Source organism: Xyrauchen texanus, chromosome 16 (assembly GCF_025860055.1).
Source record: "Xyrauchen texanus isolate HMW12.3.18 chromosome 16, RBS_HiC_50CHRs, whole genome shotgun sequence".
Classification (NCBI taxonomy): domain Eukaryota; kingdom Metazoa; phylum Chordata; class Actinopteri; order Cypriniformes; family Catostomidae; genus Xyrauchen; species Xyrauchen texanus.
Window position 1 is genome coordinate 21,381,352 of NC_068291.1, and position 25,510 is coordinate 21,406,861.

Consider the following 25,510-nt stretch of genomic DNA (forward strand, 5'->3'; position numbering starts at 1 on the left):
TGTAAATATGAGCTTGCAGTCTTTGTTTGTCTCAGAGAAGTTGGCTGTTTGAGAAAATAAGTCATACAAAAACATACACACAATGGCACACACTGATTTAATATTGGATGTGGAAATGAGAAATGCAGCTTGTGGTATATAATAGAAGAACTTACGTGACTTATTGAAGTTGGCGCTGCAGTCTATTACTGCAAGAGTGTTTGCAGTTAAAGGGCCAGAGTCCAGACTGACTGTCTCTTGTGCGACTAAGCACAGACAAATCTTTAGTAGTATTTTATGATAAATTGTATTAAAAAGACATTAACAAAAATATTAAATTCTTAACGTCAGTAGTGCATGTGCATTTAAATATTAATGTACTGTATATGAAAATATATTAATCAGAGTTTCTTGACATTTTAAACCATTTGAATGTACATTAACTATGGATCTGTTAATCGTTATATAATGCAACCATGTTTGTTGCTAATAAAGGTATTAATTTTAAAGGGGTAGTTCACCCAAAAATGAAAATTCTCTCACATTTATTTACCCTCGTGCCATCCCAGATGTGTATGACTTTCTTTCTTCTGCTGAACACCAATGAAGATTTTTAGAAGAATATTTCAGGTCTGTAGGTCCATACAATGCAAGTGAATGGTGATCAGCAATTTAAGCTCTAAAAAGCACAGACAATCATAATAAAAGTAATCCATACGTCTCCAGTGGTTAAATTAATGTGTTCTAAAGTGATAAGATCACTTTGGGTTAGAAACAGATTAATATTTCACCTTTTCACTATAATTGTTTACTTCCGGTAGCTCTCCAAAGCACGACCACAAGGGGACTCCATTCGTGCCGCCTCTCACGTGACGTAAGTGTATTGGCTTGTTCAAATTAAAGCAAAACCAATGAAGCTTGTGAACACCATTCTCTTTTAAACAAATCGAGCTGAACTTTGGGTGGTATCACACACAGCAGTTCTCGCATAAAAATGCATGCTTGCAGCATGCTTACATGAGTCCCTTTTTGGACACGCATCAGAGAGTGACCAGAAGTAAGCAGTTATAGTGAGAAGGACTTATATATTGATCTGTGTCTCACCCAAAGCGATTGTTTTGCTTTTGAGGACACTCGTTGATGAAATGATGAGAGAATCTTCATTTTTGCATGAACTAACCATTTAATCACAGATACAGGTTTTACTGTAACTTGAACAGATGCCAAATCAGTTATTATGATCCTTTATGGTCCCCCAGAATTTTTTGTTCAGTTTAAAGTTAGCAAGTACATAACGTGTAAAAGACAAGAAGACTTCCTAGTTTTTACACTGATCTGTACCAGCGCTGTGCTAGAGCTGTGCACATATTGATGTGTTGTTTTGTGCTGTGTTCTAGCCATGGAGAGTCACGGGGAAGCTGAGATCAAGGTGTTTCTGAATTGCAGCCACTGTCAGACCCAGAGCTGTAAGCGAGTTGAAGATACCAGGCTCATCTTCTGCTTGTGTGACAACAATGAGGTGCTTGCACCAGACAATGTCACCTGCACAGGTACAGTAGCTAAATAATCTATGCATTCCCTAGAGGAAAATGTATTGCTCAGAAATTGTCTTTCATAGCTCATGACAGTCTCAGATATGTTTCATTGAAATACAAATTGGTACAAATGAGACAGTTGTTGTCATAGAGTAAGAGTACACTGCCTGGCCAAAAAAAAAGTTTCATTTTGTAAAATTTTGTTGGACTGCATTTAGATTTGATTATGTGCACATTCATTGTGGCATTGTTTAAAAAGCCTTATGCAACCTCACAACATTTATTTCCATCCAGAGTTGCATTCATTTTTGGCCCGAGATCTTGTATTGATGATGGGAGAGCGAACCATTCCATAAAGTCTTCTCCAACACATCCCAAAGACATTTTGAGTTTAACATGTTGCAGCAACATTGATGTTTCATACCCCTTAACAAATGTGTAGTGTAATGTAAATGTAATTGTTGCAAACTTTTTTTATATTTCCAATGTAAAAAAATATTTATCAGTGTACATTGTATTATATTACCCTGGAATAAGTTTAAAAAAAAATCAGTTACCACAGCTGTGATGAGGCTTCTAACATAGCTGTTGAGGGAGTGGCAGAAAATGTGTCCATTGTCTCTCTTCTTACTGCTGTTATCCAGCGCTATGATTTTATATTCTTTTGCAAAGCTGTGAAAGTGTAATCGTTGATTTATTTCTTTTGCTGTTGGAGCAAATAGGTAAGCAAAAATTACATTTGCTGCGGTCCCCCATGTACTGCCATTAACCAACTATAATGGCTTTTGCTTCACGAACGCTTACGCATGAAAAGGGTCCATTGAAGCAACCCCTACATATAGGTATAACACTACCTCCATAGGCTTGTACAGTGGGCACTATGCATGACGGGTGCATTGCTTCATGCGCTTCCCTTCTTAACCTGATGTGCCCATCGCTTTGGAATATGGACTCATCAGACCACATGATCTTTTTCCATGGCTCCACAGTCCAATCTTTATGCTCCCTAGCAAATTGAAGTTGTTTTTTCCTGATTAGCCCCACTAACAAGTGGCTTTATTGTGGCCACACAGCTTTTTACAAAGACATTAAAACAAATTTAATGTCACAAATTTGCTTATTTGATGACTGATCATGAAATTGTGTGGAATCTTAAATATCTCTTATATCATGTCACTGTAATCATTAAATCACTGCACACAAGCAACAGCGAGAGAGAAGCAGGCTATTTTATTTATATGACGTTATTGCCACTCCCCTAACAAGCTATGATTGCTGCTGGGCAGCACCTGTGAGAATCAAGAGGGAGAACATTGACACACACAAACATGGTACACGGTACACTTGTCAGGCCAGAATGTGACAAAACGTAGTCCATGTGCCTCAAGCATTATATTTCAAGTCTTCTGGAGGCATTTTTACATGAGTACTACATGAGGGTGAATAAATTATGACAGAATTAAAACATTTTGGTGAACTATTCCTTTAAAGATATCTCATTTGTAATCTTTTCTACCAGTCTATAAATGTAATTGTTCTAAAGATGTTTCATATATCACTGTCCATCTCATCCCACAGTTGTTTCTCTGGGCTCCCTGGCAGATGGGCCCCCATCCCTTATTTTTATCCTGGCAGTGATTGCGTCCACGGTAATAACAGGTGTCGTTCTGATCTGCGCCAGCCTCACTCTCAGTAAGAGACTCTTCCAGTTCTTCCTCAACTCTGTGCCTTCAACCTTCCATCGGCTCTGACATGTTCCATTTATCTCTCTGTGACACTACAGCAAAGATTTTGCCATGTTAAATTGTACTTCCCTGAAAAGCAAGTTTAAGAGAGAGCAGCATCAGTGCTTTGAGAGCTGCTAGGAACAGTAATTTTGAGGAGGAAAGGAAAGACAACTAAACATTTTTTCCATTTTCATACCCCACAAATATTTTAGACAAAAAAAGATAAAGGGCTATTTCATGAGCCATTGGGCATTAGAGTTTGATCAGAAAGAAATAAGTTTAGAGTTATATGTGACATGAACAAAACTGTGATGTAAAAGAATTATTGGGACAATTATGTGAAACCAGGCCAAATTTCTTACTGCACTTTATTACTGTGAAAAATAATTGCTCAATAGGTGGGTCCCTGTACCGGGGTACGTGGGTCTTAAAATAGTGACAATTGACACACATACAGATTTATATGGATGATATGAACCCCTCTCAACCCATTTAAAACCCAATAATGCCAAATATTTGTCACCTGTAGTATTACAGAACCTTTATGCCAAACTAAATGAAATAACTGACAATTATATCTGCAGCAATTCATAATTATCCAAACTTGTTCCTTCTGTTTTTAATTTTGTCATTCTGTGTTTGCTGTTTAGTTTATTTAGTTCAGTTAAAATATAGGAAAATTAACAAAAAATACATTATACATTAAATACAAATAGCAAACATTTGCTAATCTTAAAGGAATATTCCAGGATTAATACAAGTTAAGCTCAATTGACAGCATTTGTAGTATAATGTTGATTACCACAAATATATATTTTATTTGTACTCGTCCCTCCTTTTCTTTAAAAAAGCAAAAATCTGGCTTTTACAATGGAAGTGAATGGGGCCAATCCGTAAACGTTAAAATATTCACTGATTCAAAAAATATATTTTTTAACTGACTATTTCATGTAAGTGCTTTTATAAATTTATAAGCTTGACATTTCTGCCTTAGACCCTCCAAACATTGGCCCTAGTCACTTCGATTGTAAGAGCCTCACTGTAACCTCGCCTTTTGCTTTTTTTTTTAAGAAAACAAGTTAGAAAATAATAAAAAATAATAATAATGAAAACAAAAAAAGGAGGTAATCATCCTTATATCTCAAATGCTGTCGATTGAGCTTAATTTGTATTCCAGTTTAATTGCTGCTATTTAACGTGTGTTTTGTATTTGCGACAACATTTAATTCAAGGGCAAAAATATATATATTTTCCAACATAGGACAGTGAGGGAATTTTGAGGGTGTCATGATACACTGTCCCTATAAATGTGGGCATCTTGTTGAATACATATTTTCTGTCCTGTCCTTTCCTGTCTTTTTTTTATTTTTTATAATTGTTCAGATCCATAATACCTTTGTGACACTGGTGGCTGTCAAACATACTCACTTTTGAAAAAAGGAAAAACTCCAACAATGCTGTAAAAGTATCTCTAGAAACAATGACGTCAAAAGAGATGAATTGACCAGGGATGCACTAATAAAGATTTAGGAGATAATACAAATAAAAAAACTGATAATTGCTTTAAGGACTATTCCTGGTTCAATACAATTTAAGCTCAATCGACAGCATTTGTGACAATGCTGATTACCACAAAAAATAATTATGAACTGTCCGTCCTTTTATTTAAAAAAAGCAATTACGGTGTTAGTTACGGTGTGGCACTTATAATGGAAGTCAATGGGACCCATTTTTGGAGGGCTTGAAGACAGAAACGTGCTGCTTGAAATTTTATAAAAGCACTTACATTAATTCTTCTGTTAAAACTCATGTATTATTTGAGCTGTAAAGTTGTTTAAATCATCGTTAAGTAGGGTTTTAGGGTTTGTTGGCATTTCATCATCATGGCAACAAAGTTGTAAAATTGGCTATAACTTTATAGAAGTTATAAAGGTTTAGTATGCGATTTTATCACACTAAACTCAAGTCAACACACATATTGTTAACGTCTTGTGGCTATATTTTTGAAACATTGTGTATTTAAATGTTTATGGATTGGCCCCCATTCACTTAAATATTTGTGATAGTAAATATTTTGCCACAAATGCTGTGGATTGAGCTTAACTTGTGTTAAACCTAGATTTTTTTTTTATTTAACAGCATTCACGCTAATGCTCCAATCTGGAATTTAACATTACAAATCAGATATTTGTAATTAATCAATTAATTATAATGTGCATGGCTGATGTAGATAATTATAAAACACTTATATATCCAATGCCGATATTGTTACCGACATATCATGCATACCTAGAAAATACTTTTTACAGTCATTCACAAGTAGGTTGGTTCTTTTCAATGGTGTGAAACATGTTATTGAAAATAGTTGGGTTGCTCAAATTCTCTATGAGTAGGTATTTTGTTGGAATGTAACATTTTAAATGTTACATATTCTAGCTTCTTTAGACAAAACATAAATGATTGATGTAGATAAATCATATCACAGATCTAGATTGTTGCCTTTTTGTCACAATCTTTTTATTCTCTTAAGCCACCAAATTTCCCAAACCCTTCAAATGTGACTAAGGTATGCCTTAAACCAATTGTTTATCAGGGTGCTCAATTGACAATTGCAGTAATAACTATAAATGCTTTATTTTTGTATGACCATGCTTAATATCAGGTATTCCCTTATGTCTAATGAACAAAATAAACAAACATATATTGTCTGTTTGACTTGTGCACTAACTATAGATATGCTGTGCCATGCCATGTCTTTGTATGTCTTTGTAAGATACAGTAAATAAAGACTTGCCATAACTCAAATACTTAAAGAAAAGTGAAACTTTTTTTTTTTTGTAAGGTTAATCCACCATGATCTGTCTTAATTGGGTTACTTAATAATTAAATTATCTACATACTCCCAACATTACTTAAACAAAGTTCTGTACCGTACATGCAAGACTGTTATAAAGGTACACTCCTATTAGGTCAATTTAAACAGCCGAGCAAGGTCTCTGAGTCCTCACTCTGAGCTCAAATGGACACTAACTGTGTCTCTTCCCCTGAGCTCTCCCCCATGCAGGTTGGTAGTCTTTGCTTGGGCCTTCCCTCCCTCACCCCTAATCCCTGGTCAACTTCCTGCCGGCTTCGCGCCACTGCGCCAGCAGCCTGATGGCAAAAGGGGACCTCTCACCTCCACGCAGCGCCCTCCCCAGCAGACTACCAACCTGCATCGGGGACATGGGCAGCCTCCGTTGAGGGTGAGTCCACCCTGCCCGATTGTCATCTAAAACGTCCAGAGCTTCACTCCTTACCTGAGGGTCTTTCTTTTATATTAAAATGCTAAAAGCAAAATTTTCTGATCTTTATAGAGTTCCCTAGGGAGAAATAAGTGCACTTGGTTGTTTTGGTTATTTGAGAGAATTGCCAATATGTTAAAAGCTTATTGAAACTTTTAGGATACAACATTTCTTATCCACATCAGAGACTTTCATCTACTCTGATACAAATAATCATGTAAATGAAAGAGTGCATTTCTCAAAAACACTCAACAATCACTCAACAATGATGTGTTTTGTCTCTTTGCAGTATATTATCGTAAGAAGAACCACTTGAATGCTGTCAGGATTCGTCTGCAGAGCCCAGAGTACAAGCTTAGCAAAATTCGTTCCTCCACCATAATGACTGACTACAACCCCAACTACTGCTTTGCCGGGAAGGCGGCTTCGCTAAGTGAGCTTAAGGAGGTGCCACGTAAGAATATCACACTTCTCAGGTACACCAAATCTATACTGTATGCCACTTCATACATAAAACAGTCATATAAATATGGTTTTTATGATATAATGTCTACAAAATTACAATGATATGTGGTGTGGTGTAGAGGTTAAAGGATAGTTCACCCAAAAATGAAAATTGTCTCATTATTTACTCAACCTCATTCCATCCCAGATGTGTACGATTTTATTTATTCTGCTGAAAGATTTTTAGAAGAATATTTCAGCTCTGAAATTCCATACAATGCAAGTGAATGGTGGCCAGAACTTTGAAGGTCCAAAAAGCACATAAAGGCAACAAATAGTAATCCAGTAGCTCCAGTGGTTAAATCCATGTCTTCAGAAGCGATATGATAAGTGTGGGTGAGAAGGAGATCAATATTTAAGTAATTTTTTACTATTTATCTCCACTTTCTAATGTTTTCTTTTGTTTCTGGTGATTCGCATTCTTTGTGCATATCGCCACCTACTGGGTAGGGAGGACAATTTATAGTAAAAAAGGACTTAAATATTGATCAGGGCTGTTTTTCCCAATAACAATTGAGCTTTGCATTTAAGAACGTGTTCTATGTCTTTATGAACGTTCGTTATTTTTAACGTGCATTTTCCAAAACTGCACTTAACATGAATGTGCGAGGACGTGATTTAAGTGCTACTTAAGAGAGACGTTGTCCACAAACATGAAGTGCTGAAATGTGACCAAATAGTGCTGCTTGTCATTGCAACATTATATTTGTTGCGCAATTTTAAAAACTTTTGTAATTTACCTAACTGGAAATATTTACAAATATTTTTTACATTTAATTCACTACATAATTGCATTTTGTTTGCAATCGTTTTGTGCAGAACAATATATTTCTTTTACACAATCATTGCTTCGTTCATCAGATGCGCATTTTAATATTTTGTTTTTAAAAATGGCTCTGTGGGTCGAGATTAAATCTTCCAGTATCAGTGAAGACAGTGGAGGCCCTGTTTATGGTCCTGCTTATAACAACAAGCATTTAATGAATATAACAAGGTTCACCGTATTATTGTGGAGCGCAAAATAAGGAGACGCAGGGAAGCTGCACTTTAGGGACATTCACCTATCAAAGGGAAAACTGCTCTTTACTCTTCAAAAGTGATAACAGTAACATTAATGCTACACAACATGTGAGGTACTACACAACATGTGGTGCATTTGAGAGTGCCCTTAGGTGTCAGAGAGGAAGAGGAGATGAAGATGAGGAGCCAATATACTGTACAGGCTATTTTCATTTAAGGCAGCAAGTTATTGAATTTTTTCCTTCCGTCTCACTGATTGTAAGTTTTACTGTTTTCTGCAACAATCATGCCACCACTTTGTTGTTACCAACTAGTCCACAAATAACTTTTATTTTTTACTTATAATTGATCTGTTCATCCAATATTGACTAACCATTTTTTTGTAGCTACAGATGTTTATATTGTATCAGGTGTAATTTTGCATTTGTCCTGCTGGTGTCTGCATAAGTCTGTGTGCCTACGGTGTTCTTAACACTGGATGACTACTCCAGAGCACTCGTTAATCTATGAGCATTTTCAAGTATTTAAATTACAATGCTTTTGGGAAAAGGGCTGCAAAACTAAGATGAATCATAAGATGAATTCTACGATCTACTTAAGCTTACAATGCTTTTGGGAAACAAGGCCCTGTTTCTCATCCACATTTATCATATCGCTTCTGAAGACATGGCTTAAACAACTGGGGTCATATGGATTATTTTTATGCTGCCTTTATTTGATTTTTGGACCTTCAAAGATCTGGCCACCATTTACTTGCATTTTATTGACCTACAAAGCTGAGATAATCATCTAAAAATCTTTGTGTTGTGCAGAAGAAAAAGTCACACAGATGGGATAGCATGAGGGTGAATAAATGATGAGATTTTCAGTCAGAAGGTTGCTTGTTTGATGCCAACCACAGGCGGGCTGACTCACACATTCTGTGTGTGCAAAACTTTGCAGAAAGTTCTGCGTATTTGTTTCAGGGTTTACACAGTCTTGGAAAACCTGAAAATAACAGTGAATTTTACTATAAAAGTGTGATTTCCAGTTCCAGAAATAATTCATGGAAATTAATACATTTTAAAAAAAGAGTTGTGATTTACAGGCCCAGAAAAAAAGAAGTCTTGAAAATGAATACAATCTTTAAAAGTAATGGAAAAAACGTCTTTAATAGAGTATTTATTATATTTATTATTATTTTTATGGCCTTTTGGCTTTAATAGGATAGGGAAAGTAGAGAGCCTGAATGTGATTGGGACAGCACTTCACAAGCCAGGATTCGAACTCGGGTCACCCGCAATGTCACCACGTCATGAGCGCAGCCCGCTCGGCTACAGATCTGCCTTTTTTTATGCACAGCTGTACAAAAATGTACATTAAAAAAATTATCTAGTAATCACGAAGACTGCAAAAATCTTGGATATTCATTGAGCAAAACGTGGGAACCCTGTTGATCATTACATTTTTGGGCTAATTGAATTATGCCTTTTAGCAACCAATAGGAATGTAGTTCTCTCAACTACATTTAACACATTTTAGCATGTTTACTAAATCCAGAGTTTCACCACAAAGCTAGGCATCTAACCCCAGGTTGCTCCAGGGAGACTCCCTGTTATAAATTAAACAAATATTCCTGATCAAACACAAGATAAACTCCTTCGACTGCATTTGTGGCATGCTGTCAATTACCAAAGAAAACTGTTTTGAATACCTCAGTTTGAAAAAACAAATATTTTTTTTTGACAGCTATGTACTTACAATGGAAGCAACTGTATAGCATATAACTTGTGTTTAATATTTCTTTAATCCACTGCTCCTTGATGACATCATGTGAAAGTTGTAGAAATTACTTGGAAATGGTTGTGTGACAATAAATTAAGATTTCATTCTTGTCTTGGCAACTGTCTGTCTGGGATCTATAACTATACTGTAGGGCATTGGGGCACGGTGCCTTTGGGGAAGTGTATGAAGGACAGGTTTTGGGTATGAATGGAGACGACACAGCCATGCAGGTCGCTATAAAGGTGAGAGTTCCCAGATCTGCCTTTGCCTTTTAATGCGCATGCGTTCCTTGTTACTGTACTCTTAAAGGAATAGTTCACAAAAACAAAAAGAATTCCCCTCATGTTGTTCCAAACCATATCATTTTCTGGTAACAATTTATTTTAAGGGTCCACATTAATGCACTAGTTAAGCATGAATAATACAGTAATTAATTAGTAACAGAATGTAGAGAAAGGATATATTTGCCATCATATCCAACTTATTAAACATCTTATTTTGTCTGAATGTAATGTAATAAATGCTAAATTTCAGAGATCATATATCAAGTTTACTAAACAATATTAAGTCAGTAATTAAAGCTATTACAAATCTGTTACTAGTAAATTAATAACAACCCTCATCTAACCATAACCCCTGTTCTAAAGTGAAAGTTTAACCTACTAAAGTTATGGGTTGTTTTGCACACATTTCAGTTACTGTAAATTAAGTTTACTGCAAATACTGTAATCACCTAATAAATGTCAAACAACTAAATAACTTTTGTAAGTAAATGATTCACTACAGAAAAAGAAGTCAAATTGTCTTCAAGATTGTTGCAATTCTATAGTAACAATTTAGTGACCCTTAAAATAAAATGTTACCAAAAGTGAATGTTAGGAAAATTGCAATGAAAGTAAAAAGTGACTGAGACTGTCAGTCACATTCTGAATAACATCTGCTTTTTTGTTCCATGGAAGCAAGAAAGTAATGCAGGTTTTGAACAACATGAGTTAAGTTGTTTTCTTTTTTTGGGAGAACTATCTTCAAAATGTTTTGTTTGTTTGTTTGTTTGTTTGTTTGTTGAGTTGTCTATCTCTTTATCTATGTCAGACTCTTCCAGAAATCTGTTCAGAACAGGATGAGATGGATTTCCTTATGGAGGCCTTGATTATGAGGTATGCTTGACAATAAAACACACGCCTCCCCCAAATGCACACACACACACACACACAATTGCTGTGCCTGTACATGTGTGCGACAGACAGCAAGTAGGGAAACAAAGATTGTCATTCCAATCCTCTGCTCTCAGTCAACTGACTTCAGGCTATGAAATCTTTTCCTTCCATTTTAAATGTTTGTTTTGATTGCCTGGTTCACATCTGTTTTTGTTTGTTTGTTTGTTTTTTGGATGGGCAAATGTCCTCCTTAGTCAGGCAGCAGATGTTCTGCAGAGATTCTCTTTCATAATCATTTATGTAAACTGAAAACTGTAGTTAGTGAAGTTAATGAACAACATGAACAACAACGTTCATACTTAATTTTCATTGGTCTAGATAATTTTCAACCCATACATAAACGATAAAAGATTTAGATTTTGCTTTGTTAGATCTAGAAAGCAGAAACTGCAGCTGAAAAATATTAGGCCTGACAAAATCATAAAAATAATTAAAGCAGAATTTTTTAAAGTCTTTCATTGTTAAAATACTTTATCCTATACCAGCTTAATACAGAGAGACAATTATAAGTAAGCCATTTATGGTTCATTTCCTCTAAAACCATAAACACTGTGTCTCTGTGGTGCTATGAAATGTCTTATCATACATAAGACAAAAAATGTTGGGGAAACACTGGCCTAGTTATACATAAGCTCTGAATAATATTATACAGAGAAAAGTGCATTAATTATTTCAATTAGCTGTTAACATGTTCCACCATGTGGACGACAATTGTTTTTTAATTTTTTCCAGAATTTGTTACAAAGCACCAAACTTTGTTATCCTTCAATGCAAAATGCCTCTCAGACTGCCCTTCACTTAAAGGTGTTATACGGTATAACTTTCAATATAATAGATATCTAATAAACTATAATATAGTATAATAGTAACAGCTTGACATGTATAGAGGTGTGTGACTGTTTGTGATCGAGTTGGAGTCAAGATGACCTGTATCTGCAGAACAAGTGTTCATGGTTCATTGAAGTCAAGTTCTCCACTCTTTTGTGTCTGCAGTAAGTTCAGCCATCAGAACATTGTGCGCTGTATTGGAGTCAGTCTGCAGATCCTGCCTCGCTTCATCTTACTGGAGCTCATGACGGGAGGAGACTTAAAGAGCTTCTTGAGACTAAACCGCCCCAGAACTGTAAGTGTGTTTGTTTTGTGTAGTAGTGTACATACTATACATAGTGTAACTTTGTTGACAAGTTTGTTCCCAGAAGTGAGCTGAAAAAAATGTCTTTGGGGACATTTCAGGATGTCCTCATTTTGAAAACCAACTCATAATTTTTTTTATTATTATTATTAAAATTCCAAAAGTTGTCTTTTAGGGTTAGGATTGAATTTAGTCTATGGTAATTATCTGGGCCATGCACAGACATTTTTAAGGGCAGTGGCTCAAACTGAGGAAAGGGCATATACTGTATATGACTGATATAGGCTTTATATACAGTATGTGTATACAGTATACTTTAAATACACAGTAATTTTAAGCAGACAGCTTGCATCATATATTCATTCAGCAACAGTTCAAGGGCACAATTATCTGAATTTTATGATTTAGCTGTGCAACAATTGTAGTAAGTTGACAGCCTATATTTAAGTTTAAATAACAACAAAATGAAAGAAAAGTATTAGAGATAAAATTTTGTATTACACGTTTTTATGCATTTGGGCCCACTCAAGCAATGTCAATACGCCTACTCTGGTTGGTCATAAATGGATATTTATGACAAATTTGGATGGACCCCTCTCCCCCTTCACTCCTGCAATACAGAGAAGACAGCCATCTATTGCATGTGTATATATACTAACATATATAAATTGCTTTGGTACTGTGAATAACAATCGTCTGCAAAACGTGAAATACAATATTTCATCCACTTTCTGATAAGAAAAATGATGTCTGTACCTCCAAGACACAAATGCCCTTCACTGTGAAAATGTAGCTACTAAGCATGGTTGTTTATGAATGTCTAGAAACTCATTATTTGATTATTTGAACTGCCAAAAATTAAGACTTTTTAAAATGGATAAGAAATGCAAATTAACCATATTTATTTTTTCGAGATGAAAACTGGACATCTGTTGCAGAACTAAACATGGAACATAGTGAGGTCATGTGACAACAGTGTACAGTAGGTACTCAACCAGAATAGGCTTATGCTGCCTTCAACATGGTAGAGGAGAGTACGGTTTCTGTAGAGAATGACAGGTTTTTATAAATTTAGCTAGATACTGCTAATTGTTAGCGTTTGCTGTTTCGGGCATATATATTTACGTATATGTAATTGAGCACTTATGAAGTGGGAAGTAGGATAATTCCAACTGAAGGCAGCATTATACAGCTGCAGTCACCACATGGATTAGTCATTAGCAGCTCTAAACCGCTAAGTGGCGCTGTAACCACAGAATTTCAACAGACCAGAGCTGAACACCTCAATTTTCTTAAAGCTCTTATTAGCAACTGTATATGAGTGATTTTAACTAGGCTTGCTTGCATATTTATTTATTTATGGTCTCTTTTATTACTTACACTTTTATGTTTTGGGTGCTTTTAATTATTTTACTCTTTGTGTTTTATATGTCGATTTTATATGTTTTTTTTAATCACTTGAGATTAAAAAAAAAAGTGAAATAGACTGTTAATATGATTAACATGCCTGTATGTTACTGAACTATCTGTACATATTTTTTACAAGATTATTAAATTTAATTAACAGTATTTACATTTATTTTCTGTCGCCGTTATGAACTCCTCTGATCAAAGTCCCTTTTCCTCTCCCAGTGCTTGCTGTCACAGTCTGGCCTGACTGTGCCTCCCCTGACTGTCTGTTTGTCTTGTCTGAGTGTTTTCCTGTGTTGGTTTTGTCTATCCCTCTTATGTTTTGCTGGTGCCACATAGAGAATGACAGTTCTGTTACCCGGACAACAACTCGTTCTCCAATTAACAATCATCGGCAGTGCCTGCTCCCTATCAACCCTTCCCTGCTCCCCTCGTGTTTAATTCTTTGTCGAGTAGTTGTTAGTAATGTTAGTAATGTTTGTGTGTATTCCCTGTTGGTCAGTTCCGAGGGTCCTTGCGGATCCTTAAAATGTTCCTTGTGTGTTTTCTTTAGACATATGTTTCATGTTTGTGTGATAAGTATTCGCGGAGTTTGAGTTCATTTTTGTGACGTGTTTCAGAAATATCCTTGTGGAGACAGAGACGTCTGATAGCTCACCCTTTTTATTTTCTTTATTTTACACAAATAAAAGTAGACCCTTTATAGTCTCTAATGATGTCTTTCACTTATCTGTATGCCAAAAATGACAATTTGATGTTGTTTCCGCTGTAATGACGAAAAAATCCAGCAGGACGCGCCAGTGCGTCCGTTGACCCCAGAGGGCTAAAGAAAAATTGATGCGGTGTAATATCAGGGTTTACATATCATCTAATCCAGCGTTTCTCAACGGGGGCGGTACCGCCCCCTAGGGGGCATTTGGACAGTGTTGGGGGGCGGTGTGAACGAGGCAGCAGAGAGGGGGGCGCTCAGGCACAAATGGGGGCGTTACTCAGAGGTACTCAACAGGCGGCCTGCGCAAAAATCTTTTCAGCTCTTCTCCTTAGCCTATGTCGTCGTCTTGCTCGGATTACTGCTGCCACTTCACCAGGAGGATATGCCAGGAGAGCCGCCTCCTAAGTTACACATGCTTTTAAGAGGCGGAGAATTTTCAGCGCAAAATAGAGGCGCGCTTTCACCGGCTTTTTCTGTACATAACGCGGATTACATAATTAGGCGCATAATTAGTGCTCAGGGCTCACACTAATGACCGTAATTAATTTTAAAAAAGTGGCTGTTTTTGATGTCGTTTTTTCTTTGGTTCAGTTCAGGTGGCCGAGCTGTTGTCGTCTTTGTTCGTCATTTGAAATCAAATGACTGTTTGTAGGCTATTCAAATTTGAAGCCTAGTATATATTGCCTAATTGAGTGCGCGAACGACCGCTGCTTTTTCATTGGCCATTTAGGTTAGTTACGTTATTGTTCACGTGATTGGTTCATCTTAAAAAATTTTGTGTGTGAGCCTGAATTTGTTTGAATTTCTAAAAACATTTGCAATACCTTTCCAAACAATCCATGTGTTTTTGCATTTTTTTCCAAACACAATATTACTCAACTTGAGGCTTTTACATGTAGTTTAAATACAATAAGAAACTTCTGTTTCAGTTTTTTTTTACCAAAAACTCAGGCTTCAGGTATCAGTGTTGCAATTGTTTGGCTGTAATAGTATTTCTGAAGTGTTTTTTTTTAGGGGGGGGCGTTAAGAGGATCATGAAGAGGTCAGGGGGGCGTTTGTTCAAAAAAGGTTGAGAACCACTGATCTAATCTAAAGCATCACCATCACAACTGCATTATGTCCCATAACATGTAACGACCAACTGAACTTGATTGTCATCTAAAACGTATTTTAGTATCACAATAAAATGTACATTTTCTGAAGAAGCTCAGCAAATACTATCCGAGGTATAGAGAGTTAGATTTAAAATATTCAAATATTTTTGGAGCTGGTCAGTGAGCATCACAGGTGGTGCTTTGAAGAGACCAAGTTGAAGCATCTATTCCTTTTGGGCTTGGAAAATCTGCTTAGCACGTTTCACTCTTTTGGGATCTGGTGGACCATGTCTGCCACCTTGCAAATGTTGAAACCCAGCTGCAGAGATGAAACGCCGTCTCAGCCCGTGCACTGTTACCCCCTGGGCACTTCTCGGGCTTCATGTCACCATAGGAGGAGGAAGATCACGGCTGACCATCAGGAGGCGGAGGAGCCCACTTCTGACCGCCAGGAGTTGGAGGAGCCTGCTGCTGACCACTAGGAAGTGGAGGAGCCCGTAGCAGACTACCAGGAGGTGTCGGCTGTTACCACTGTTGCACAGTCGCTACCAGTGCTCACGGCCATAGAGGCCATTGCCAGTCACTGCCCGCGCTCACGGCCTCAGAAGCCGTTCCCTAATCACTGCCAGCTCCCTCGGCCACAGAGGCCATTCCCCTGCCGCCTTCAGCATTCTCGGCCACGGTGGCCATTTTCCAGTCTCTGCCAGTGTTCTCGACCACAGTGGTCACCGCAAAGCCTGTCCAGTTCCCTGTGGTCATCAAACCTTACCAGTTCCCTGAGGCCATTGACGAGTCTGTTCTGTTCCCTGTGGCCATCAACAAGCTTGTCCAGTTCCCTGTGGCTGTCAACAACCCTTTCCTGTTCCCTGTGGCTGTCAACAAGCCTTTCCTGTTCCCTGTGGTCATCGACGAACCTGTCCATTTCCCTGTGCTCATCGAGTCCATCCAGTTCACTAAGCATGTCGATGAGTCTGTCCAGTTCCCTGTGGTCGTCAACGAGTCCATCCAGTTCCCTGAGGCTGTCAACGAGCCTGTCCAATTCCCCTTGACTGTTGACAAGTCTGTCCTGTTCCCTAGGGCTGTCGAAGAGCCTGTTCAGTTCCCCGTGGCTGTTGACAAGTCTGTCTAGTCCCCTGTAACCATCAACTATCCTGTCCAGTCCCTAGCGGCCGTTGACCGTTGTCAGACACCAGCCACCAGTTTGTTGCTCAGCCCAACCAGCACCCGGCTGACACCAGTTACCAATCTGTTGCCCACTCTGTCCAGTTCCCTGCATTATACAGCTGCAGTCACCACATGGATTAGTCATAGAACTCTGTCCAGTTCCCAGCAGTCGCCATCCAATCTGTTCAGTCCCAAGTCGCCGCCGCCCTGCCTGATCTTATACTGTTCCCAGCCCTGGCCGTCTGAGCCTGTCTTATTCCTCAGGCCTTCTCGCTGGCCACCGGTTGCATCTTCCCTCAGGCCTTCACCCTGGTCATCTGACAGTGAGTTCTACCTGAAGCCTCCTCCCAGGCCTCCAGACCCTGCCCCGTTCCTCGATCTTCCTCCCAGGCCTCTCAACCCCACCCCCTACCTGGTGCCACATCCCAGGCCTCTGGATCCTACCCCCTACCGGATCCACATCCCAGGCCTCCAGACTCCGCCCCCTACCTGGATCCACATCCCAGGCCACCGGACCTTGCCCTCTACCTTGACCTTCCTCCCAGGCCTCCAGAACCCGTCCCTTTCCTTAACCGTCCTCCAAGGCCTCTGGACCCCACCCCTAACTTAGAGCATCCTCCATGGTTTCCCCCTCTCTTCCTCCCTCCCTCCCTTGACTGGTTCTGTTTTCTGTGCCCTGGTCTATGTTTCCAGCCCTGTCTTAGTCCGTTTTTGTGTCTGTGTTTGGTCTTGTTTTGTTTTTAATATTCCCCTTTTGAGTCATCCCTTTGAGGGGGTAGTGTGAGGATCCTGTCACTTTGTCAGTCATGTTTATTGTGATAACAGCATCCTGACACTAATGTCCTGTGCCTGTGTTAAGCACATTATTCTCCTGGCCATGTGCTCTACCTGTCTTTGTTTTGTCTCTGTGTGGGCGCACTGCTTTGGTTTTGGTTTCCTTGCCCTGCATTCTTCGATCTATTTTGTGTTTTCATGTTCGAAGCATGGTGTCTGGATCCTGACTCTCCTGTCTAGTTTGGTTTCGTTCTGGTGTCTGGATCTGGACACTCATGCTCCATGTCTTGTCTTTCTTCCTACCCTTCCTCCCAGGTCAGTCCCTCTCATGTTGGTGTGTTTGCTGTTGATGCCAGGAGGTGTCCGTCAGTTAAGGGGTACTGTCACAGTCTGGCCTGACTGTGCCTCCCCTGACTGTATGTGTGTCTTACCTGAGTGTTTTCCTGTGTTGGTTTTGTCTCTCTCTCACCCTCTTGTGTTTTGTAGGTGCCATGTGGAGAACGCCAGCTACGTTGTTCAGACAACAGCTCGTTCTCCAATTAACAATCATCGGCAGCACCTTCTCCCTATCAACCCCTCCCTTCTTAAGCTCCTCTCGTGTTTAATTATTTGTCAGATCATTTATAATGTTAGTAATGTTTGTGTGTATTCTCAGTCGGTTGGTTCTAGTCTTGCTTCAGTTTGTTTTCTGGTATGCTTGTATTTTGAGAGTTTTTGTTTGTACTTTGATTTATTTTACATCAAAGCCTTTGAAATTTCCTCTTGCGTTTGGGTCCTGCCTTGCTCTCATACACTTGTGACAGTTTGCAGTTGTTTTTCCCATATTTAAATATTCATATTATTGTTGTTGTATAAAACTGCTGTTTCTCAATAGACCTTTATCCTCTGCAAGTTCTCGATGTGGATGTTACTAGAGCTGCCTTTACAAAATCAGCACGGAATCCGCTTATGTAGCTGTTTACACCTTTTTGTGAAACAAAATGGAATAATGTGTTTTTAAAGTAAAGTCATTTTATTTGATGTCAAATAAAATTATTTAAGTGAGTTTGATAATTGATCATTATTTTGTGCTGCATATTCTTTCTCATTCCAATGGGGACTTAATTTACTTTTTACAATGTTACAGTTTTAATTATCTGTTTCAACAGAACAAGTCCTCTTCTCTGACTATGCTGGAGCTGTTGCATATGGCCAGGGACATTGCACTTGGCTGTCGCTACCTAGAAGAGAACCAGTTCATCCACAGGTGAACTTTATAATTACAAATCACTTGATGTACTAAACATGTATGGTTATTGTAGATACCTGTATATACCATTAGCAAGCCAAACCTGTAATTCTGGTGCTCTGTTTCAGGGACATTGCAGCACGCAACTGCCTTTTGACCTGTCCTGGTCCAGATAGAGTGGCTAAAATTGGAGATTTTGGGATGGCTCGTGACATTTATAGGTGCTGTAATTGAACTGATGACCTCACCTCCTGTTCTGCCTTTCCATTTTTGTTATGTTGTACCTGTAATATTTATTAATCTATAATGAGTATGAATGAACACAGACATTCTGTTTTTGACAAAGGGATGCCTTTGCATTGCAGGGCAAGTTATTATAGGAAGGGTGGTCATGCCATGTTGCCAGTGAAATGGATGCCACCTGAAGCCTTCTTAGAGGGCATTTTTACCTGCAAGACTGACACATGGTAATAACAGTTGTGGTTCATGTAAATACTTTCTATTTGTTAACTATGGTTAAAAAAAATAAAATAAAAAAATTACATCGATTAATGCATTAGACTGTTATTTCTGATATTCAGATTAAATATGACACCGGAAAATATTTGATTGTTTGTGGTATTTAAATTTTTCAAAATTGCAATGGTATCACTTGTCACAAGGCCAACTGTTTAAGTCATTATATGTGATTTGTCTCCATCTGCAGGTCTTTTGGGGTGCTGCTGTGGGAGATATTCTCACTTGGATACATGCCTTATCCCTGCAAGACCAATCAAGATGTATTGGAATTTGTAACCAGCGGAGGTCGGATGGACCCTCCTAAAAGCTGCCCAGGGCCTGTGTAAGTCCTTCAACTGTGATTGTGGGATTTTTTATATTAAGAATACATTTTGAAAGGCTCTTGGGTCTAACTTTAACTCATGATTTACTTATAGGTGCAGTATAGTGATACTGGTCTTGTAAATTTTATCGCTAGTATTTCTAATTTGTCCTGTTTTAGTTATCGGATCATGACACAGTGTTGGCAACACTGTCCAAATCACCGACCAAACTTCACTACCATTTTAGAACGGATCAACTACTGTACACAGGTATAACAAATCTAATGGAATATAATACATAACACAAGATATCACTGTTAAAATTCAGGCAGTACATTAAAGGTATAGCCCCCTAAATTTTAAATGTTCTCATAATTTACTCCGCCCTCATGCCATCCCACATGTGTCTGACTTTCTTTTTTCTGCTAAACACAAACAAAGATGTTAAGAAGAATATTTCATCTCTGTTGGTCCTTACATTGCAAGTGAATGGTGACCAGGACTTTAAAGGTCCAAAAATCATATAAAGGCATATAAAATTATTCTATAAGACAGAAGAAGTGACATGATAAGTGTGGTTGAGAAACAGATAAATATTTAATCCTTTGTGCTATAAATCTCCACTTTCACTCTCACTTTTTCCTTTTGGTAGAATGCATATCACCCCCTACTGGGCAGTAAGTAGAATTCATAGTAAAAAAAGACTTGAATATTGATCTGTTTATCACCCACACCAATCAAATCGCATCTGAAGATACAGACTTTACCACTGGAGTTTTATGCTGCCTTTATTTGCTTTTTGGAACTTTAAGGTTCTGGCCACCATTCACTTGCATTGTATGGACCTACAGAGCTGAGATATTCTTCTAAAAATCTTAATTTGTGTTCATCAGAAGAAAGAAAGTCATACACATCTTTTCATTTTTGGGTGAACTATACCTTAACCATCCATATTCCCTTCTCACTCCAAAGGGCATAGCACTTGAAATTCATACACTGAAGGGAGCATGGCATTAATTTATGAATGTACCATTCACAAACGACCCTTTCACAAGTTGCTCACTTTTGCTTCACCCTTCAAGGGTGCAGAAACAGTTTGGAATTTGCTGTTCTTTTTTTAAACTAAGATGACTTAATTCAACTCTTTTTGCATTTTCTGCCCACATCCTCTTCATTTCAACTGTCCCCCATCTCTTGAACCATCAGGACCCTGATGTCATCAACACCCCTCTTCCAGTGGAGTATGGTCCCTCTATGGAGGAAGAAGGTGGTATTGTTATCCATCCAGAAGGATCTGGCAGTTTGACACCTCTTTTTGTGGCCCACTCTATGTCACAGGAAGCCTCCCTTCGACCTGAGAACTTCGGCTTGAATCCACAGGCCCACAAACCCCATTTGCAGCAACAAAGACCAGTCCAGCTTGCACAGCAGGTGGGCACATACCATGAAACATTGGAACCATGTTGGGCTGAGTCGATTCCAGCTCCAGGGGTTTGTCCTGGGCAATGGCTTCAAGTCCCAGACCACCAACCATGCTCTAGAACCAGCTCATTGTCAGGCAGCCAGAAGCTCAAGAACAAGACGAAAAACCTTTGGAACCCCACCTACGGTTCCTGGATTCTAGAGAGCTGTGGACGGGGAAAATCATCCCTGTGCCATACCCAATCCATGCCGCTGTCTTATAATTCCACTCCCCTGTCTGCATTAGCTTCTAACTCAGAGCGCATTGACCCTGTAATAGTAGATGCAAGTGCAACTGTTTCGACATCCACAAACCCACCTCCAACTACAACATCCTCCCAGAACACTGGCAGTCCCACTGGGCCTCTAAGTCATGTTTCTCGGAAGGATGCAACAACAGGTGCTGCAGGGGGCTCGCTCGCTGCTGTTATGGATTTGGCGAAACTTCAGAGCTTCCCATGTGGTAACGTAAACTATGCTTACGATGAGCAGAGCTGTGAGACAGAGAGCTTTCCTGTGGTTGTGGCCAAGTCTGTGGAGCCCTGCACCAGCACTGCAGCAACTTCTTCACTGGCTGCTCTTGGTCTGGCTACAACCATTACTCACAAACCTCTGGTCAAACGCCATGCTAGCTATGGACATGAGGATGTTAAGAGGTACACCCAGCCTGAGAAACCTGCAAAGGACAGGGATTCTGGTTTTTCGTTGTCAGAAGACCTTAGTATCACCCCTGTGTAGCATTGCAGAAAAATATAAGAGGCACTTAGATAGTAGTACAGTATATAGGGAAATACCCAGCATCTCATTATGTTTGGCTCCGAACATTGATTTTGATGTTAATTTAATTTTGGCACTAAGGTATTTTATTACGCTTTGACACTTGCAGTGTATGCTAGAGGCAGAATGTCAGGTTAGTTACTGCCGGCAGACTACTACAGTATAAGACTATAACTATAAAAGAGAGAATACATAATTATTGTGTGGTACCAAAAACACCAAAGACATGGAGAGTTGGAGTTGTAACTGATTTGCCATGAACTGGCAGCTCTCTTCTAAATGGCTGATGGTTTCTATTGAAACTTCCTGTTGGCTAATAGCAGCCCTTGAACACTTAATTCACTGGATTCTCATCTACTGTCAACACTGTGAAAACATATTATATTTACTTTAAGGACTACATGAAAGAAGTAGTGCACTACATGCATTTCAGGCTGGCATTAGAAATAAACAGTAGGATCTAAAGCACGTTCAGACCTAAAATGGGACACAAATGGTTAGTAGACTAAACAATACCACATAATGATCAGTCAGAAGTTGTTTTTTTTAGGTATTGATTATACAATTTAATCGATTTGTAAAATTAGTATTATTTTTGTTGTTGCTTTGTTTAGATCGTTGAGTAACTTGGTAAACTTTAAAGGTGCACACAGTATTGTTGCAAACTGGTAACAAAAATCAGGTTACTATTCCAAAATTTTTACAACATTATTTTTATGTGCCTCATATCACGGCCATTTCTTGGTGAAATGAACACTAGAGGTGCTACAACAATGAGTTTTTTTCACTTTCACACAAAATAGAAGTGAAATGGCAGACTATCAGTTCATAAACACTTTTCACCCTGTTCCTCACACAGTACAATTTTACTAAAGTGCATGACTTGTAAGGTGATACATTTTAATGTATGCATTACATAACCATCTACATTTATAATCTTTTTATTTTTGGGGGGGCTCATGCTACACTCCGCGGTCCACGCACAACTTACCACGCACCCCATTGAGAGCGAGAACCCCTAATCGTGACCACAAGGAGGTTACCCCATGTGACTCTACCCTTCCTAGCAACCGGGCCAATTTGGCTGCTTAAGAGACCTTGCTGGAGTCACTCAGCACACCCTGGATTCGAACTTGTGAGTCCAGGGGTGCTAGTCAGCATCAATACTCATTGAGCTACCCAGGCCCCCCTACATTTATAATCTTGTTCTAGTGCAATCAAATTGCGAAGTAGCTCAACTGATAGAGCTTTGCACTTGCGATGCAAAGAATCAGGTAAGAGCGCTGCAGAGCATACGAGTCGACACGTGAGCTGAACGTGTCATAGAAGCCCCACAAAATTACATGGTTGCAGTTGTCAAGCAATTGTATTTATATCTCAGATTTGTTTTTTATGACTGTAGAATAATTTTGAATAGTGCCTTGTTTACTGAAACTGTGTTTCACTTGGGGCCAGTGAATGATGCCAATCTATAAACGCATATATACACACAGTTTCAAAAGTATAGCCACAAGACATAAAAAAAATATGCATGTTAACATGATTTTAGGCTACTTCCATATTAATCAGAATTAGAAACAGAATGAGGTTTTTTGCCAAGTATGCTTACACATACATGGAATTTGTCTTGCCGACAGAAGCTTCCAGTACCCAAACAACACAGCAACAAGACAGAGATAATAATTTAAAAAATAAAATAAAAAAAGCCAATAGAAAATATAAATATAGAAATACAAGTCAAGTCACCGTTTTCAGATATCTCAGTTGTCCCTGTCCACACTACAACATGAATACAGCGTTTTCAAATGTATCCACTTTGGAGTGTTTTCAAAAAGCTCAGTTTTCACTGTCAAAAACGGCATCTCAGTGTGGACGGAAGGCCAAAACGTAGATAAAAACTACGTAAAAACATTACATGAGAACATTGTGCTACAAATGCTGTCGATTGAGCTTAACTTAAATTCCTTTAATTCTCTTTTAGTTCCACTCAGTGGACATTTCACCTCTGATCTGCCACCATATGTGTTATGAACCACATAATATGATTTTGTGAAAATGTCTCCACTGTCACGGCTGGGGGGGTCATAACACAGCTACCACGGGGTAGGCCTGATCAATATAAAATAAAACAGCTTAAACACTGCTATACAGAGAACACCTTTTCCTTTAAGCTTAGATTAAAAAATCAGGTTGACTTTACAGGGTGTTTTGACTGGAAAAAAATGGATCAAAGATCAATAGTTTAGACTAAGCTTGGTGTTTGTCATGTATTTTGTCTGGTGTTAGTTTTGAAAAACAACAATGTAACCGGTAAAGGATGGGCAAGGAGGAGGTGGGAACCAGCTGAACAATCAACATAAACTTTGAATGCATAAATTCACTTAAAAAAACATAAACAAACAGCGTGGCTGTGTGTCCCTCTCTCTCCCGAACTGGGGTCTCTGGCTCCCCTTTATCTCTCTCTCCCACTGATTAATTGACTCGTTGGCACCCTCACGGCCCAGCCATGCCTTCCTCCTCATCACACTCCTCCCCCTTCCGTTTCAGGCCGGGGCACCATCCATTGAAATCTCCTGAGTGTTATTAAGAAATGTATGTTTATTTTGGAAGTGACTTTAATTGAACTGAGCAAATGAAAAAGCACTGAGAAGAGTGCAACAGCTGTGCAGAGAGGCAGAGAAATAAAGAGAAAAAATAATCTCCTCCTTCCCATACCCGAACATTGACTGTTACAAACACATTTATAAACAGTGTGTTGCCTTTTCAAAGGGGGTGTGTTTTGTGTGTAAAACACTGAGATAATTGTGAACGCTTGAGAAAAGGTGTTGCACCAGAATTTGTTGAAAGTCAATGAGCCATGTAACACTGGGTGTGATTGTTGTGGCTGCTGCGGAGAATATTGATTTCCACTTCAATGGACTCTTTTAGAAAGCTGTTTAAGACACCCATCCCTTGTGATATTTTTTTGCGATCTCTTTTTTAAATAAGTGAATAAATAGAAGTTGTATTTTTATCCCCATATGTCCTCAAACTAAACTTTGAGCATTGTTTAGCTACCCTGTTTTGAATGTGTCTTTATGTTTCTGCAGATGACATATGTAGGCAATTGTAAAGTATATACTGTAGTGTTATGAAAGCATGAACATACACACAACACCTCAGTGTATGTAATATGATGCATGAGAAATTAAATGGTTTGCTTATTGTTTGAGGTTATTTTGAAATGCTAAATTTGTTAGTTATTGTACTTATTAGTTATCGACGATGAACAATGTTTTTATGAGCAAATAACTTTTTTTAAACTTATTTTATTCAGGATCTGCTGATAATCCGTTTTTATGCAAGTTTACAGACAGAAGAGAGTAAAGTCTATTAGCACAATTTGTTGGTGGTTTTTATTGTACATTGTCTTGTTTAACTTTTATTTAAAACATTTTATATTTTAACTGCCATTTTAAAGAGCTTAAAGTTTGTCATGTTTTTGTAGCCTTACAAATGTGGATAATAACTGGATAGAAGATTAGAAATAGTCTTGCTTTAGCCATGAAAATGAGTGCTGTATTCTTCACACTAAACTAACCCCTAAAATATGTAGCCATAATATGATTTAGTTTTTAATTTGTGTTAATTATTATTTGTTGGATTGTGTTGAGGTTATCACTGCCAATGTTCTGCATACACCTTGCTGTTTAAGCGGTATCACACAGGGGCTCATTTCTAACAAGCCAGATTAGAAATGTTCAATCACATAAAGTGAATTTTAATGTAACAATTTTTCATGTATTTATTTTTTTTTTTTTAGGATGTTGCTGAGTAATAGAAAACCTTAAATAAATTGATTTGGACTATAATCCTGGTATGAATTACCTTACTTAAATTACTTCAGAACTGCAAAAAAAGAGAATACAGA

At 38.4% G+C, this 25,510-nt stretch overlaps 1 protein-coding gene across 1 annotated transcript in view; it reads left to right on the top strand.

Annotated features, from left to right (window-relative positions):
* The window catches only part of LOC127657279 (tyrosine-protein kinase receptor-like), a 102,336-nt gene extending 77,722 nt beyond the window's left edge, over positions 1-24,614 (top strand). The window contains exons 18-29 of the mRNA XM_052146006.1: positions 1,377-1,529; positions 3,093-3,206; positions 6,812-6,998; positions 9,962-10,052; positions 10,903-10,967; positions 12,021-12,150; positions 18,462-18,559; positions 18,670-18,762; positions 18,907-19,008; positions 19,248-19,382; positions 19,542-19,632; positions 20,569-24,614. Of these exons, the coding sequence (XP_052001966.1) occupies positions 1,377-1,529; positions 3,093-3,206; positions 6,812-6,998; positions 9,962-10,052; positions 10,903-10,967; positions 12,021-12,150; positions 18,462-18,559; positions 18,670-18,762; positions 18,907-19,008; positions 19,248-19,382; positions 19,542-19,632; positions 20,569-21,561 (2,252 nt within the window). The 3' untranslated portion in view covers positions 21,562-24,614. The remainder of the gene's footprint in view (positions 1-1,376; positions 1,530-3,092; positions 3,207-6,811; positions 6,999-9,961; positions 10,053-10,902; positions 10,968-12,020; positions 12,151-18,461; positions 18,560-18,669; positions 18,763-18,906; positions 19,009-19,247; positions 19,383-19,541; positions 19,633-20,568) is intronic.
* The last annotated feature ends 896 nt before the right edge of the window (positions 24,615-25,510 follow it).